At 47.0% G+C, this 13,990-nt stretch overlaps 1 protein-coding gene across 1 annotated transcript; it reads right to left on the reverse strand.

Annotated features, from left to right (window-relative positions):
- Positions 1 to 754: 754 nt before the first annotated feature.
- TWIST2 (twist family bHLH transcription factor 2) lies at positions 755 to 1,237 on the reverse strand (the record flags this gene model as incomplete). Its single annotated transcript, XM_080632091.1, has 1 exon — positions 755 to 1,237. The coding sequence occupies one exon, from the start codon at positions 1,235 to 1,237 to the stop codon at positions 755 to 757; it is 483 nt and encodes a 160-aa protein (XP_080488217.1).
- Positions 1,238 to 13,990: the final 12,753 nt, after the last annotated feature.

A 13,990-nucleotide genomic window follows, 5' to 3' on the forward strand; every position in this document is an offset into this window, starting at 1 on the left:
TGGCTAAGTTTCTTCTATCTTTGTTTGCTTTTTACTGTGTGTGGGGGGGAAGGGGCACAGCCTGGGCTTGCAGCCGACATCTGCTGCCTGTTTCTTCTAGAAGAAACACAACCTGGGCTGAACTTGTCACTGAACCCCACTTATGTCCTGCAGACCCCCCAAACGGGAGAGGATGCGGCCGCTCCAGGACCACTGCCTTGGCACTGGGGTTTTTGGGGCTGGGGTGGCAGCTGTTTCAGATCCCGCTGTCAGCCTGTTGTACTGATTGCCTTTTCCTCTCTTAAAACCCTTCCCTGAAGCAGTGCTTTCTGGCAAATCTCATGCAGCAGCACTTCTTCCCCCCCCCCCCCCATTCCTCATCAGCTAGCTCTCTCTCTGCTCCCCCGTTCCTGCAGAGTACAATCATATTGATCTCTATTCTTATTTCTTTTTTTAAATGGGGTATGTCTCATTTTTGCATGAATGGAAGTTCCTTTTAGTTTGAATTCTTGCAGGCACGGGGAAGCAGAAGGGAGCCAAGCACAACCTATCTCACCTCCAGGTCGGTGGCCCCCAACCCCTTGCCCAGCAGCATCCCCACTCCCTACCAACTTGTGCCACTTCTGCCCAGGCAGGACCAATCCCTGCAGTAAAGCCAGGCTGTGCAGGGAGCCAGGGGCAACCCCATCCCATGATGAACGCGGAGCATCATTCAGGAGAAGAGAAATCAGTACCTACCCTTTCGGCAGCTGGGCTTGCCTGGCCCGGGCGGTGGCTAGTGGGAGGCCGACATGGACCACGCTCCTTCCATCCTCCATACGGAGAAGGCATAACTCAGCCTTTCGTGAGCCACGTAACTACAGCTCGTCATCTTACTGTCCATCTCGTCGCTCTGTAGCACCTGGTAGAGGAAGTCTATATACCGTGCTGCCAGCTTGAGGGTCTGGATTTTACTGAGTTTGTCAGAGGGCAAAGTGGGGATGATTTTCCTCAAGGCGGCAAAAGCTTCATTGAGCGACTGAGTCCTCTGCCTCTCTCTGACATTGGCCAGGATCCTCTGGCTCTGCAGTTCCTCATAAGACTGAGAGCTGGGACTGGACTTTTTCCCCCTCTTCCCTGGGTTAGGGCTGCCATCTTCGCTGGACTTCTTACTGTATCTTCTCTTCCTGCCAAATCTCTTTGGCTGTCTTTCCAGCTCCTCTTCACTGGTCCCCAAGCTATCCACAGGGGAAACAGGAGAACTGGAGCTTTCTTCCATGCTTTCTGCAAGAAGGGGAGGGGAAGAGCCTTTCCCCCCCTCCTTTACGTTATGTGAGTGTGTGTGTGTCTTAAATGTGCTTTAAATTCCTGAGACAGATCCTTTGGAAAAAACAGGAGGGCTTTTTTTTGGTTTTGCTCTTTTTTTTTTTGTGCTGACCAAACGTTTTCCAGGTTGCTTGAAGGGTTCTTATTTCAAGGACCGGGGTTGTGCAAAAAACCTTGAGGTCTTGGAGAGAGAGGAAGTTATTCCAACTTTTTGGAAACTTTAGCTGAGCTCAGTTGCTAAATAGTTGTCAGAAGTGAGGGAGGTGCAGGGCTCCCTTCTGATTGGCCGGCCAGGTCAGTGGGAGGAAAGCTTTTTCCCCTGCTAAACTTTCACAGTTTTATGTTACACTTCAATCTTGGGAATGCACCTCGAATAAAAGATAACCGGAGACCACCCTCCCCCCTCCTGGATTTGGGGCACCCCTTTAGCGTAACGGCCCTGCCAGGGGGTGTTTTGGGGTGCTGAGCATTCACAGGCTGCATCTCCGCCCGTGGGTTCCATCTCCGTAGCCAGGCTGCCCTGATACCTTGCCCAAATCAGGGTGTGCAGGGCTTATGAAGCCCCATCATGCTCAAGAGGATGCCCTATACTTTGCCCCCTTGGTGCTGGGGGGGGTCTCGCACCCTGCTTCTCAACTGCCATGCAGAGATGGGGACCCATGGGGTGACCTCAGGGTGGCAGAAGTCCCTTGGGGCATGATGAGCTGTGGGAAGGGTGGAGTTTTGAGTGCACCTACTTGTGGAGGAGCACATAAAGACCCTCCTGGACTAACCCCATGGAGCCCCAAATACAGGTCATTGGGAAAGCAGCTGATAGCTGGCAGTGAACCTGATGGAGAGGACACCATGGCTACACAGCCTATTTTCTCCCTGCTTTTTTTCACCTCCTGTCCAACACTGAATAGTACTTCTGGGGGAAGCAAGAGCAGAGGTAGGTAGGTAGGCAGGAGGATGTCCTTTCCTCTCGAATATCTTGCGGATGAAATCGTGGTTATCCCAGCACATAAAACTCGTGGTAGCAGCTCCAGGATTTCTGATGCATCAAACAGAAGACAGCGGATCTCTTTTTCCTCTCCATCACACCAGGGAAAAATGCGGGGAAACTCTGCTTGCTTCCGTGGAGCTAAGGCAGAGCAAAGTCGGTTTTGGACCTCTGATTTCAGTTAGAGCCCAAATTGCAGGAACAGATGCATTCCTGAGCGACAAAGATCGTGTTTTCAATAGGGAGCAGGAAAATGAAATAAAACAATAATAATAAAAATAAGGCAAAAGCAAACTCGTAAAACATAGATGTTGTATCCGAAGCATTCGTTTGGGGCGGATTTCTTTGCAAAGCTTTCCAGTAGGTATCAACACTCATTAATGGAAAAAATAATGTCTGGTTTGATTGGAAAGTGTTCCTTGGTAGGAGAAGGAATTCTTGGCTTGCCTGGAGCTGACTCCACTCCTGGTAGGTAATGTTTATAGTGGAAAGACTTCCCCAGGCAGCCCCTGGGGAGAGCGTGTGTTTGCTTTCAAAAGGAAAGGTTTTCAGGTGCAGCACAGAAGTCGGAAAGCGAGGCAGTTCTGCAAATAGACTTTTAATCCAATTTAAGACCCCGGTGACTCCGAACGGGTGACTCTCCCACCCCAAAGCCAGGCTTCCAGAAGGGATTGGGCCTGGCAGCTGGGCCCAAGGGTTGGTGACTACTTTGCATCTGCAACCTGGAGGTCCATGAGTACAGGGGGCTGGGATGGCACCTACCAGCCCTATGGACCTGAAGCAGATGCCATCCTTGGCTGGGTTAGGGTGGTTTATACTGGAGAAAGCTGAGTAACAGCCCCTTGCCTGTCCTCTAAGTGAAATAAACTGCTGTCCATAGTGGTGCTGATGTGGAGCTGTGCCTTGGAGAACTGAACACCCCTTGTCAGGGGTGTTTGATTTGTATTTGAGGTACTTGGAAGCCTCCTCTTAGTGCATGAGGTCATTTCCAAGCAGTAAAAGGAGCCATCACCAAAGACCAAAGGGGCATCTCTGCTTTTCAGCTGTAAAGAGCATGGTTTTCCCAGCAAACAGGTTCCTTCTGAATGGCTCTGGCTTTTTCCACGTTTATGGGGGTAAGCTGCTGTGGATTTGCAAGGGTGTGTGCAGTAAGGGAGGGCAGTTGTGTCATGGGGATGAGCACCAGGAATACACTGCCAAAGTTGCTATCTATGTCTGCAAAAGGCTGCTTGGGGAGGGAGCAGGACAGTGTTTTGGGCTGTTTGAGAGCATCAGGAGCAAAGGGAGGAGACCTGAGCTTGCAAGAGAAACAGAGCTGCTCATTGCTGCCTCGTCTCCCCCTGTCCCGCTGATATGTGTGCTAGTGCTTATTATGCCTCTTCCTTTTGCCCTACCATGGCCATCAAATGCAGGGCTTGATTTCCCAGGCAGTGAGGCGTTTGCATGGAGTGGGACTCAGTTCTTCCAGGGGTTGAGGACAGAGGGTTTTTGGGGGCAGAGTGTGTGGCTGTATCCCAAAACACCCAGTTCTCATCTGACATTGGCATTTTACCTCTGTGATAACCACTGTGCCTATCCTGTACAAGCGCAACCATGGATGGGTGCAGCTTAGCATCACACTGGAGCTGTGGAGGATGCGGTCACTTAGTGATGCACCCACTTAGCTCTGGGTGCTCTTGGCCATGTCATTCTGGAGTGTGCAGTGCAGAGTAGGAACAGGCTTCCATGGCAGAGCAGCCCCTCGCTCCCCTACACACTGTAGTGATATTAACTAAACGAACAGCCCCGGCCCCCTGCCTGGCTTCTGTGAACAAGACTGAGAGTGTTTGTACAACAAAGCGAGGCAAGGTTTCTCCCTATGGGGGCTGTTGCTGTGTGTAACCTCTAAATGTGCAAAGCTTTCTAGTATCAGACAGGCTTCACTGGGGAAATTTACGATGAAACTTGGCTGTGTCGTAATTACGAAGTCCGTAAGCCCAGCTCCAACAAACATCAGCTCCAGGGCTGCTGTATATGTGTGTATTCTTTACAGCCACCCAGTCCCCTAGCAGTACCTAGTGCCAGAGCCGAGTGCAGTGTTGACAATACTGCAAATATCTTCCCTTGGAGCAGACCAAAGGCACGGTCTACGTGTGTGCAGCCCCGGGTGAAATGTGATCTGGCTTTCCTGAAGGAAAAGGGAGGTTTGAGAGGTTTGTGGGGGAGGCAGGCGGTATGAAGGTACTGCTGGCAAAGGATGGGGTGGACGCATCCTTCCACAGCAGGCTGGGAAAGAGGAGGTTATGACATCAAAAACTGCAATAAGAAAAATCATTCTGGTGAAAGTTTTAATGCCCTGTTTAAACGTGACATCCACTGTGATGCTGCTGCTTTTCCACTGCCATTACCAGGCTCCTAAGATCCCTTGTTAGCAGGGAACAATGAGCACAGACCCGGCTTTGGGGGTAGTGCTCGTTGTCCATAGGGAGCCTGTTGTCAGTTGTCCCCTGGCACAGCTTGGGCAGAAAATCACCTTTCAGCCCCTCTGCAGTGTGGAGGAATATGTTTGGCTTTCTGCCTCCTGCCACTCCTTTCCTCTGCCCGCTGTACGAAGTGGGGAAGGGTTGAGTGCCCTGTCAATAAAGGTGATAGCATTTCAACATGCTCTGTCAAGGGGGGCTGTCAGGAGCAAGCTGGAAGAAGAAAGATACTGTTGACCTTATGCTTTCCTCCTCCTCTCTACCTACTGCTATAGAGAAAACCATCATTTGCTCTTTCATAAATGTCCCAAGCGCAAATAGCACCCAGCAGGGAATAGCCTCTAGTATAGCCAGGTTTAATTAAGCTGGTTATATCCTCCCTCCCTCCCTTGCGTTCAGTGTGATTTAGGTGATAATTCCTCAGTGCTTTTGCAGCCACCACTGAGTATCCACTTCCACATGCTGTCTTTGCAAAGGCAGTCACATCTTGCCTTGCAGTTCTGCTTTGTGGGCTTTGTTTCCTTATTCCTTGCATTGCGCGGCGGCAGCAGCCAGACACGGCAGGCGGATGTTTCCCAAAGCATTCACCCTGCAGTGACAAGTTTATAATCAAAAGCAAAGGAGCAGAGAGTGAGCAGCGCAGATAAGAGGCAGGAGGTAAGGAGAGTGAGGCTTTAGGGATAAGACAGTTGGAGTGGAGCACGGTTTCAAAGTAATTGGATACGCTAACGCTGGAGTTCTGTGCAGGAATGTACATCTGTTTCTGAACTGTTACCAGCTGATGTGCCCGCTCTTCCTTTCTGCTTCCTCGGTTATAAGCCCTCAGAGCAGCAGACATAAGCGAAGGAGAGGCTGACCCGGGGACAGCAAGTCCTATTGCTTGTTAATCCTACCAATAAATGAAGTCAAGGTCAAGGCATGCTTTTGATTTGCAAAGGCATTGCTGGAGCAGCTGGGTGTGCTGATGCCTGCCCTGTGTGGAGCAAGGTGGCAGCTCTCTCCTTGGTTTGATGGATCCATCTGGTTTCCTCAGCTTTGGGCTGGAGGTTGAAAACACGGACCTTTCTAGGGAAGATGTTACAGGTGAATGACAACAAAAAGAAGGGAATAACCTGGAGATTTTTCCCTGTGGAAGCCCCACAGACAGTTTGTCCACCTTCCTTATGAATTGGGCAGTTCCACCCAAGCTTTAACCAAGCAAGGTGTGAACTGCAAGGGCCATTTTTCCAGACCTTGCCTTATTTTCTGTGTAGAATGTCAGGACAAACTGTCTACAGTGTAATAATGATAAATGCAAATCGTAGCTTTCAAAAGCAATCCTATGGCAAGTCAGACGGTTAAGATGCGCTATAATCCACAGCTTTTCCAAGTGAGGCTGGGATTCTGCATGGCACTGGAATGTGCCTTGGAGAAGAGAGGTGCATCTGAGCCCTAATAACTTCTGTGTGACATAGGCAGGTGTTCAAAATCATGTATATGCTAAATACAGACCTGAATTTCGGATCTCAACCCCCTCTGAAATAAAAAGAGAGATCTTCAGTGGCTTCAATAGGGTTTGGATCAGGGTCTCAAGCATTAAGCAATCAGAGGACCAGTTCAAGTCTCCTGGTCATCCAAGCTCTGTTGTCAGTAGGACAGGGATAATTTAGACCAGGCACAATTCTGCTTTGAATGCTGGATGCAGTGTTTCAGGTCTGATTGTTGATTGCTGTCAAGATTAGAAATCTGTGTTATTTCTCCTGTCAATAGCATTTGGAAATATAGTGTGTGTCCTGCTGTAGGAAGAAAGCAAAACGCAATGGCTTTGCAATTGTGGCTTCTATTTTTAACCATAGAGCAAAGCAAATAGAAGAACTGGCATGTGGGGGGAGTAAAAAGTAGTAGCTATCATGATTCCAAAAACAACATTTCTATTTTAGATCATTTACTCAAGGCCACCACTAATTGCAGATCAGAGTGGAATATCTCCCTGGGAATCCACGGAGAAGAGAGATTTTTCCTCCCCCCCTTCTTTTTGGAAGGTGAAATATTAATTGTGGCTGCAGCAGTAGTAACTGTAGCTTAAAACCTGGGCTAGGAAAGTGAAAATATTGTTTCATGAACTAGAAAATCAAAGCATGTGAAATAATTTGTGCTCTTTGCCTTTTTCTCCCCTATTTCTAGCCTAGTTAAAAGGGGAAAAAAGGGTTTCCCATCAGTGTCAAGGGAGATCCAAATCCAGCCTGGCTGTTCCAATTGCATTCAGGCACTTCTATTTAGTTTTTTGGACTGCAACACCCACTTCAAGGCAAATATGTTCAAAACAGCATCAATCTGGCTTCAGGTTTTGAGCATTGCTTTGACAGCTTCTTCATCTCCAGAAGAGAACTGCTTCCCATGAGATGCCAGGGCTTAATCCTGGGATCCCAGGGTGAAAACTGCTCCTGTTGGGCACAGGAATTCATTGCCCTGAACCTTAGCTAAGTTTTAACTGTTGAGGGTACCTCTAGAGTCTAACCACCATGACACCAATGGGCTGGGTGGGTTGCTGCTGAACAACAGGTCATCGTTGGTTCGAGCATCATGGTTCCCAGTGGTGAAAGGTCCTGCCTTTTGCATCTCTATGCTCCCTGTGGGACTTCAGGCATTACTGATGTTCCCACAGCAGTAGGACAAAATACAGCATCCCAGCACCCAGCCTGCATTGCTTTTTCGTTTGAAGACTATGGGACTAACCCCTAGCCCCAGGAGAGCTGTGGCTCATGTTCTTTGAAGGCTGATGGTGCTCTTTAATATCTTCAGTGGTTTAGTGTCTTAGCAAGAGGTTGGGACCTCATGGAGATCCCTTGGATTTCAACTGAGAAGTGAGTCGGTTTAGGTCCTTTGTGTCTTGCCTTTATGTCTTTCAGTGTCCTAGAAGAGGGAAGGAGTATCACCTTGGAGAACCCCTGGGTGACGGGTAAACTTCTGGCCAGGGAGATAAAGAAAAACGCGGCAGAATTAGTTACTTAGGGAAAACTGGTTTGTGAAACAGACCATCGTTCCTAGGAAAATATGATTTATGTTGGAAAACGAGGAACCCTTACTCTGACTCCTTACCTGTGCCCAGATATTTAGCTGCTTACAGCCCCTGCTCCTTGCTTTGGACATCCCTGATAGACCATGGCTGCTGGGCAGGATGGGGCTGGCTATGTCTTGAGTTGCCTGGCCACCAGTAAAGTGAACACACAAAGCCAGTGCTTCCCTCTAATTCTGCTGCAGCAATGGGCTAGTACCCTCTGCCTAAATTACTTGGTTATGAGCTGGTTTGGTTTCACTTTGGTGTTTAGTTCAATGCTGAAAGATTTAAGTCCTTCCATTTAATAAATAAATGATCACTGAATAGCTGAGAGGAAATGATTTTTCTTAGACTGAATAAATCTTTTTCTCTTTGTCTTTACCCACACCTGTGTAACTCAGGCACCTGAATAAAACCCGAGGAGAAAAGACAGCTTTGTTAAAGACTCAACTGGACCAAGTTCCACTCATGGGACCCTCAGCAAATCCAGGGAAACCAGGCTTTTGACATGCCTAGTGAGATCTGGGGAGAAAAAGCAGGAAAGGCCCATTGTTTCCTTCAAAATGATGAGGTAAAAAAGCCCCAAATGCTCAGAATTGAAGACTGGTTGAATTTAAATGAAGCAATCATAAAAATTTGTAAATTAGTATCATTTGGTTTGGATTTTTATTCCAAAAGTAGTAAGTTAACTTGGCTCTTTTCTCAAGAGTAACAGCCTTTACCTATGTAGACCATATTGTCGCTCAGTGAATGATAGCACAAGTCTTGATGTAGGCCTGGTTGTAAATAGAATACTGTACAGACACTAAAGCTGGCATAAAGGAACATGTGTGTAGTAGCTGAAGAACTGGAAATGAAGTTATCGGGAAAACAGCTGCACCCCTCAAAGGCACAGGAAGAGCATTCCAACAAAGCCTCTGTGGATTTGCATATGTAGTGTCAAGGAAGATGCATGTTTAGGTCAAGCAGCAGGTATTTTAACCTCCCAAGCCTGCTGTATCCAGGAGTCAGGGTATCCTTGCCTACTTCCACTGATGCTTTGCTTCATTGCACCCCTGGTGTTCTTCACAGGGCAAGGATGACTTGCCCAATATTGTCCTGAGCCTTGCTGAATGTTGGGATTTAATGGTGGGAAGCAGTGCTCTGGCAGTACTGTAAGAAGCTGGGACTAAGTCTTCTGTCCCAGCTGCGCACATCCTACATCCAGCATCACAGATGAGAAGTGAGCTTGAGAAATGTTCCTTCTGGTGAAGCTAAAAGGCGTGATTATGGGGATGGATGCATGTTATGTGTGCCCCGCCACTCTTCATAGTGTGGCATGTTTTGGTCTCTGGAGGAATGGACAAAGTTCAAGCATAGAAGTCATTGCATTGGAATTAAGGGTTGATGCATGTGCTCAAACCTTCTCCAGGAGCACCCCGATTCAGGAGGTGACATGGGCAGCAGCTGCAGCCTGAGGATATGGTCTACCTTCTATGTTATCTAATCCTAGAATTAAAACAATAACACTGCATAGTAGCTCTCTTTGCCATGAAGACAAGCATCGCAACCTGTAATGGATTACAAAGTATTGCATTTTTGTGTGTTTTAGCTCAAGTTCTCTTTAAACTTGCATTTAATCGTTGGAGGAGAGCTATAAAGCATACCTGTCCTCAGCCTGAGCCTCCCCCAGCTTTTTCATTATCAGTTGAGCTTTAAGATTTACTTTTTTTTTCTGGCATCAATACTACTGTGATGTTTCATTTCCTTCTCTTTTGGGCTTTTGGCAAAGCTAAAGTTTACTGTCGGTTCCACTACATACTCGATCAGGTGACTCGCAGTCTGAGCCACAACATGCAAAGTCAGCAGAAAACTTTATGTTGCTCTCAGCAGGCTTTGCAACGACCTTTAATAACTCTGCCCTCCCGAGGGGACTGAAGTACGGATCCAGTAGGCATTTGTCGTGGCTCAGTCTCCTGAAGGGCCAATAATTTCTTGCAAGTTTTCTGTAGGCCTTTGATCCATCACTGTTGCTTGATTGTGCTTTGAAGACTTAATAGCGCCCCATATCCCACACTTATTAAATTCAAATTCTCCAGTTGCACTTCCCTGGAAGATACATAAAAATAACACATGGAGGAAATAGAGCTGGAAGATCCTTTTGTATAAGCTGGCTTACGTTTTGTATGTGGGGAAGACACTGAAACCATTGCTTATGCACTCGTGATTGAACCATCTGTTGGATTTTGCTCTAGTGAAGTATATCTGAAAAAGCAATAATAGGTCGGGGAGCTGTGTGCTGGCTTCAAAGGCTTAATTTTCAGTATGCCACTAAGCAACCTTTCATTTAGAAAGAATTAGCATTGAAGGCACCTAGCTGTAGAAGTTGCCATGGGCTCTGACAATGGATGTGTCTGGTGGGATTTTAGCACAGCTCGTCTGTAGTTTTACAATCATTTGGAGGTAGTCGGTTTGGGGGAGGGATAAGGAGGCCATTGAAGGCTCCCAGGATTGCTCAGCTGATGGAAAGGGAAGGGTTTGATAAATAATTTTCTTCAGGATGGTAGAGAGTGGGAGATGCAATCAATTTCAAACGCAGTCTCACATCCAGGAGGGAGGACAGATGATCCATTAACTGCTGAAATGACTTGGGAGGGATTAAAAAGAATCCCCAACTCAAGGTCTAGGATCCCCAGTTTAAGGTCCCTTTAGAATCCTGTTCATGTAAAATGAGAGTGAAGTCCTGGGGACAGGTAAAATCCACAGTGAAACCAGGGGAATACTTCCTAGTATTCCCTCGTCACTGGGAAAAAGTCACTCTGCTTTCTGGGGCCTCAGCAGAAGGAGCATTTCTGATAAATTCCAGTTAAGTGATCTAATTCCTATGTGAAATCCCTTGCAAGCACTAACCTACTCGTGCGCATTTACTCAGACCTCACCTCCATAAAACCATGTTCTCCACTGGAGAGCCCTTTTTGGTGCCTAATCAGGGGGAAAAAACTGAGTAGAACAGGCAAGAGCTTGGTTGCACTAAAAATGGGTGATGGAAACACTTCCATTGACTCTGATTTGCCCTGGGTCAGCCTCACCTTGGGAACTGGGGGATTTTGGGTGGCTAATAAAGAGCCCTAAGCTTCCTAAACAGTACATAAGCACAGACAGCCCTTTCTGAACCTTTGGCGGGGCTGGTGGGACACATACCTTCTAGCTTACGAGGCAAAGCCTAAATTAAAAGCTAGAAACGTCAGCGTCTCACGGCATGTTGTGCAACCAGGCCTCAGTGATGTTTCGTAATTGGAGTTGCTCCCTGGTTGTGTTTGGTTTATTTTGCAGTGAGATCTAATTTTTCGGTGGCAGCACATGCTGACAAACTGATTCAGAAAGCAAACGAAACAAAGGAACAGTTGGTTGAAAGCAAATGACTTGTTTTCAGGGAAGTTGAGGACTTCCCAAAGGAAGCTTTCACAAGCATGAAGTTTTCTTTGGGGGGAAGCAGAAGGCTATGTGCAGCAGTGCTTGCTGCAAGTATTACAAAAGATGAATCTTCGGTCTGACCTCTCTTATACAACAATTTTGAAAGCCCCAGAGCGTGACTGTTCTTTTAATATAGCCGTCTTTGTACAAAAATACTTCTGTGGACAAGGGTGGGAGGAGGTTTTAACCCGAAAGCTCTGCAAGATTGGTGTTGCGCTGGCAAAGGTACATAGAAGCAATTGAAGAGATGCATTGAAGGAAATGACTTTTGTCTGTTTTCTTGTAATGACTTGAGGCTGCTAAGAGCAGAATAGGCATTTGCAGTGGCACTTTGGGGTCAATCAGCAAGTCACATGTGCTCAGTCTGTCGATGCTGGAGAGCCACTGTCCTCATTTCAGCTGGAATAGAGTTAAACTCTGACGTTTCCAAACTCTTCCTCGCTGCCCTAATTCCCAGATGTCAGCTCCATGCAGGAACTTCCCACCTTGGGCACCTCTTGCATTGGCACCTTCATTGTGTTGTGTGGCAAGAGATCATGAACATAGAGGAATGAGATAGGATATCTGTTTTTTCTCCCAGCATTGTATCTCTGGCTGCTGCACATGTTTAATGGGAAGGAGGCAGGAGTGGGCAGGCGGCATTGCTCCCCATATGCGGCGGGGTGAATGCAGCAGGAGCAAAGTGTGGCTGGTGCGAAGTGATTTAGAAATTCGCAAGCAAACATCTGTCAGGCACTCAGCATAGATGAATAACAAAATCAGACCGGAGCAGACATATGATGAAATCCGTCCATGTGGAGGGAAGGGGGAGGGGGACAGCAGTCCAACGTGTACTAATATTTTCATTATAATGCAAGGCGTATCAGTAACACGCACACGTGAAGCGATGGAAATGTGGGGTATGTTGTTGTGCCATATGTTTTAAATATCATGGAGTAGGCCAGTTTTGCCGTGTATTTGATATTCTGGCTCTTGTCGCTAGGACTGGACCAACCGGGTTCATATGGAATACGAATTGGCCTTGAACTCGGTCTAATCACTGACCCAAAGAGAGTTTTGCAAAATGCATTCCGAACCGGAGTAACGATAGGCTAGATCTTGTGCTGTGGGAGGAGGGCGATTGGTTGTACACTTGACCTAGATACAAATCTCTGAGGTTAAGAATAAAGAGGCTGTTGGATAGCGGGGACCAAAACATGTCACTGATAAGATTTGTTTTCTTTAACTCGTTTTTTGCTGGAAAACGCATCTCAGGCGAAAATAGGGGTCATCCTTTTTAGAGGTTGCAGTTATCAGTGCTTCACAGCAAGGAGGAAGTAATGAAATGTCATTACATCTATGTTTTTAACTTGGAAATCAGCGTAAAACTTCCACTTTCTTTCCAATCCCCCACATTTTGTTCAGGGAACAATTAAATGGGGAAGGACTCTTACTTCTCGGTCTTATTTATTTCTTACCTTTTCAAAAGAAGGGAACCCCACCAAAGTCCTCATTTTGAAATAGTCACATGAAACTTGCCTAAGTTTAGAAGGAAATCCAGAGAAATATTCCTGGGGATAAGTTCTTTCGTTGCTTTACTTTGCTCCCTTTTGCTTTTCCTTTGGGAGGGTCTCCCTGCCAGCAGAAAGGGGATAGAGCAAAGAAAATCAGGATGTGGAGAATATTTATGTATTTTTTTAGTTATATTATCAGACAATTCCTGATTCTTTCAATTCTTTTTTGGCTTTTTGGTTTTGCGGGGTTTTTTCCTTCTGAGAAAAATAAAGAGGAAGGAATCGGTGAGAAGGGTAGTGGGGAGCACCCGTGATGACAGATCCTCTCCCCTCTTACCCCCACGTCTTGGCAAGGAAATTGAATTCATGGCAAGTTTCAAATGAAAGCACTGAGCTTGGGGTGGGAAAAGTCCGCTCCCTTGTCTGGGCAGCCTTGGTGTTTCTTTGCAAGACGTGGGCTGGGACCCGAACATCTCGCAGGGCTCCTTCCTGTTCTCACGTCCGTGCCAGGAATCAGACTCCACGGGAGGATTTCGGATAACGTGTCCTGGGAAGACAGGAGCCAGAGGGGGATGGAGCTCCCTCTCCCAGAGCCGGCCAGAATCTGCAGCTTCAACACGCCCAAGAGCACGAAAGCTGGTTTTGTTGCTGGAGTTGGCAGATACGTGCACAAGGACCTCAGCTGATGACTCAGAAGGTGCTGTTTTTACAGACACTTTGCTTACAAAGTCGCTCTGACAGTTTGCTTTTACCTTGCAAAACCTGTACGTAAAATGCGTTGCCTTTTCCCAAGAGAAATCTGTTGCTTTCCGATATGCTTTTCTTTGGTGCCATTGGTAAATGCAGAATTAGCTCATCATTGAAGTCTAGCACTCTCAGAGAGATGAAGATTTGCTACCTCCCTGCATCTTTCCTTTTCTCTCCTTTTCTCCTGCTCAGGGAAATAAGAGAATGGATGCAGTGCATGGCAGTGCTTAGACTGTAACTCAGCCTGTAAAACCTGCACTGCCGGTGATGTAGAAACAGAGAGAGCAAAGCATCCATCACTCTGATTTTTAGGTTCTGGGTTGATCAGCTGGGCTGCTCAATAATTACATTCAGTGCTTGTCTTCTTTGCTGTGACTACTTGCATTTCATCTCACAGGTTAGTTTTACGTGCAGAAAGCGCCGAGAGGCAGAATTTGTGGGCACTTCTTTGTACAACGGCCCTCTCTTGAGCAAAACTGAGGAAATATGGGACAGGCTAAATCCCACTGATCCGGTGGAAAATCAGGCTCCCTCC

This window comes from Psittacula echo (genome assembly GCF_963264785.1).
Source record: "Psittacula echo genome assembly, chromosome: 20".
In the NCBI taxonomy this organism is placed as follows: Eukaryota; Metazoa; Chordata; class Aves; order Psittaciformes; family Psittacidae; genus Psittacula; species Psittacula echo.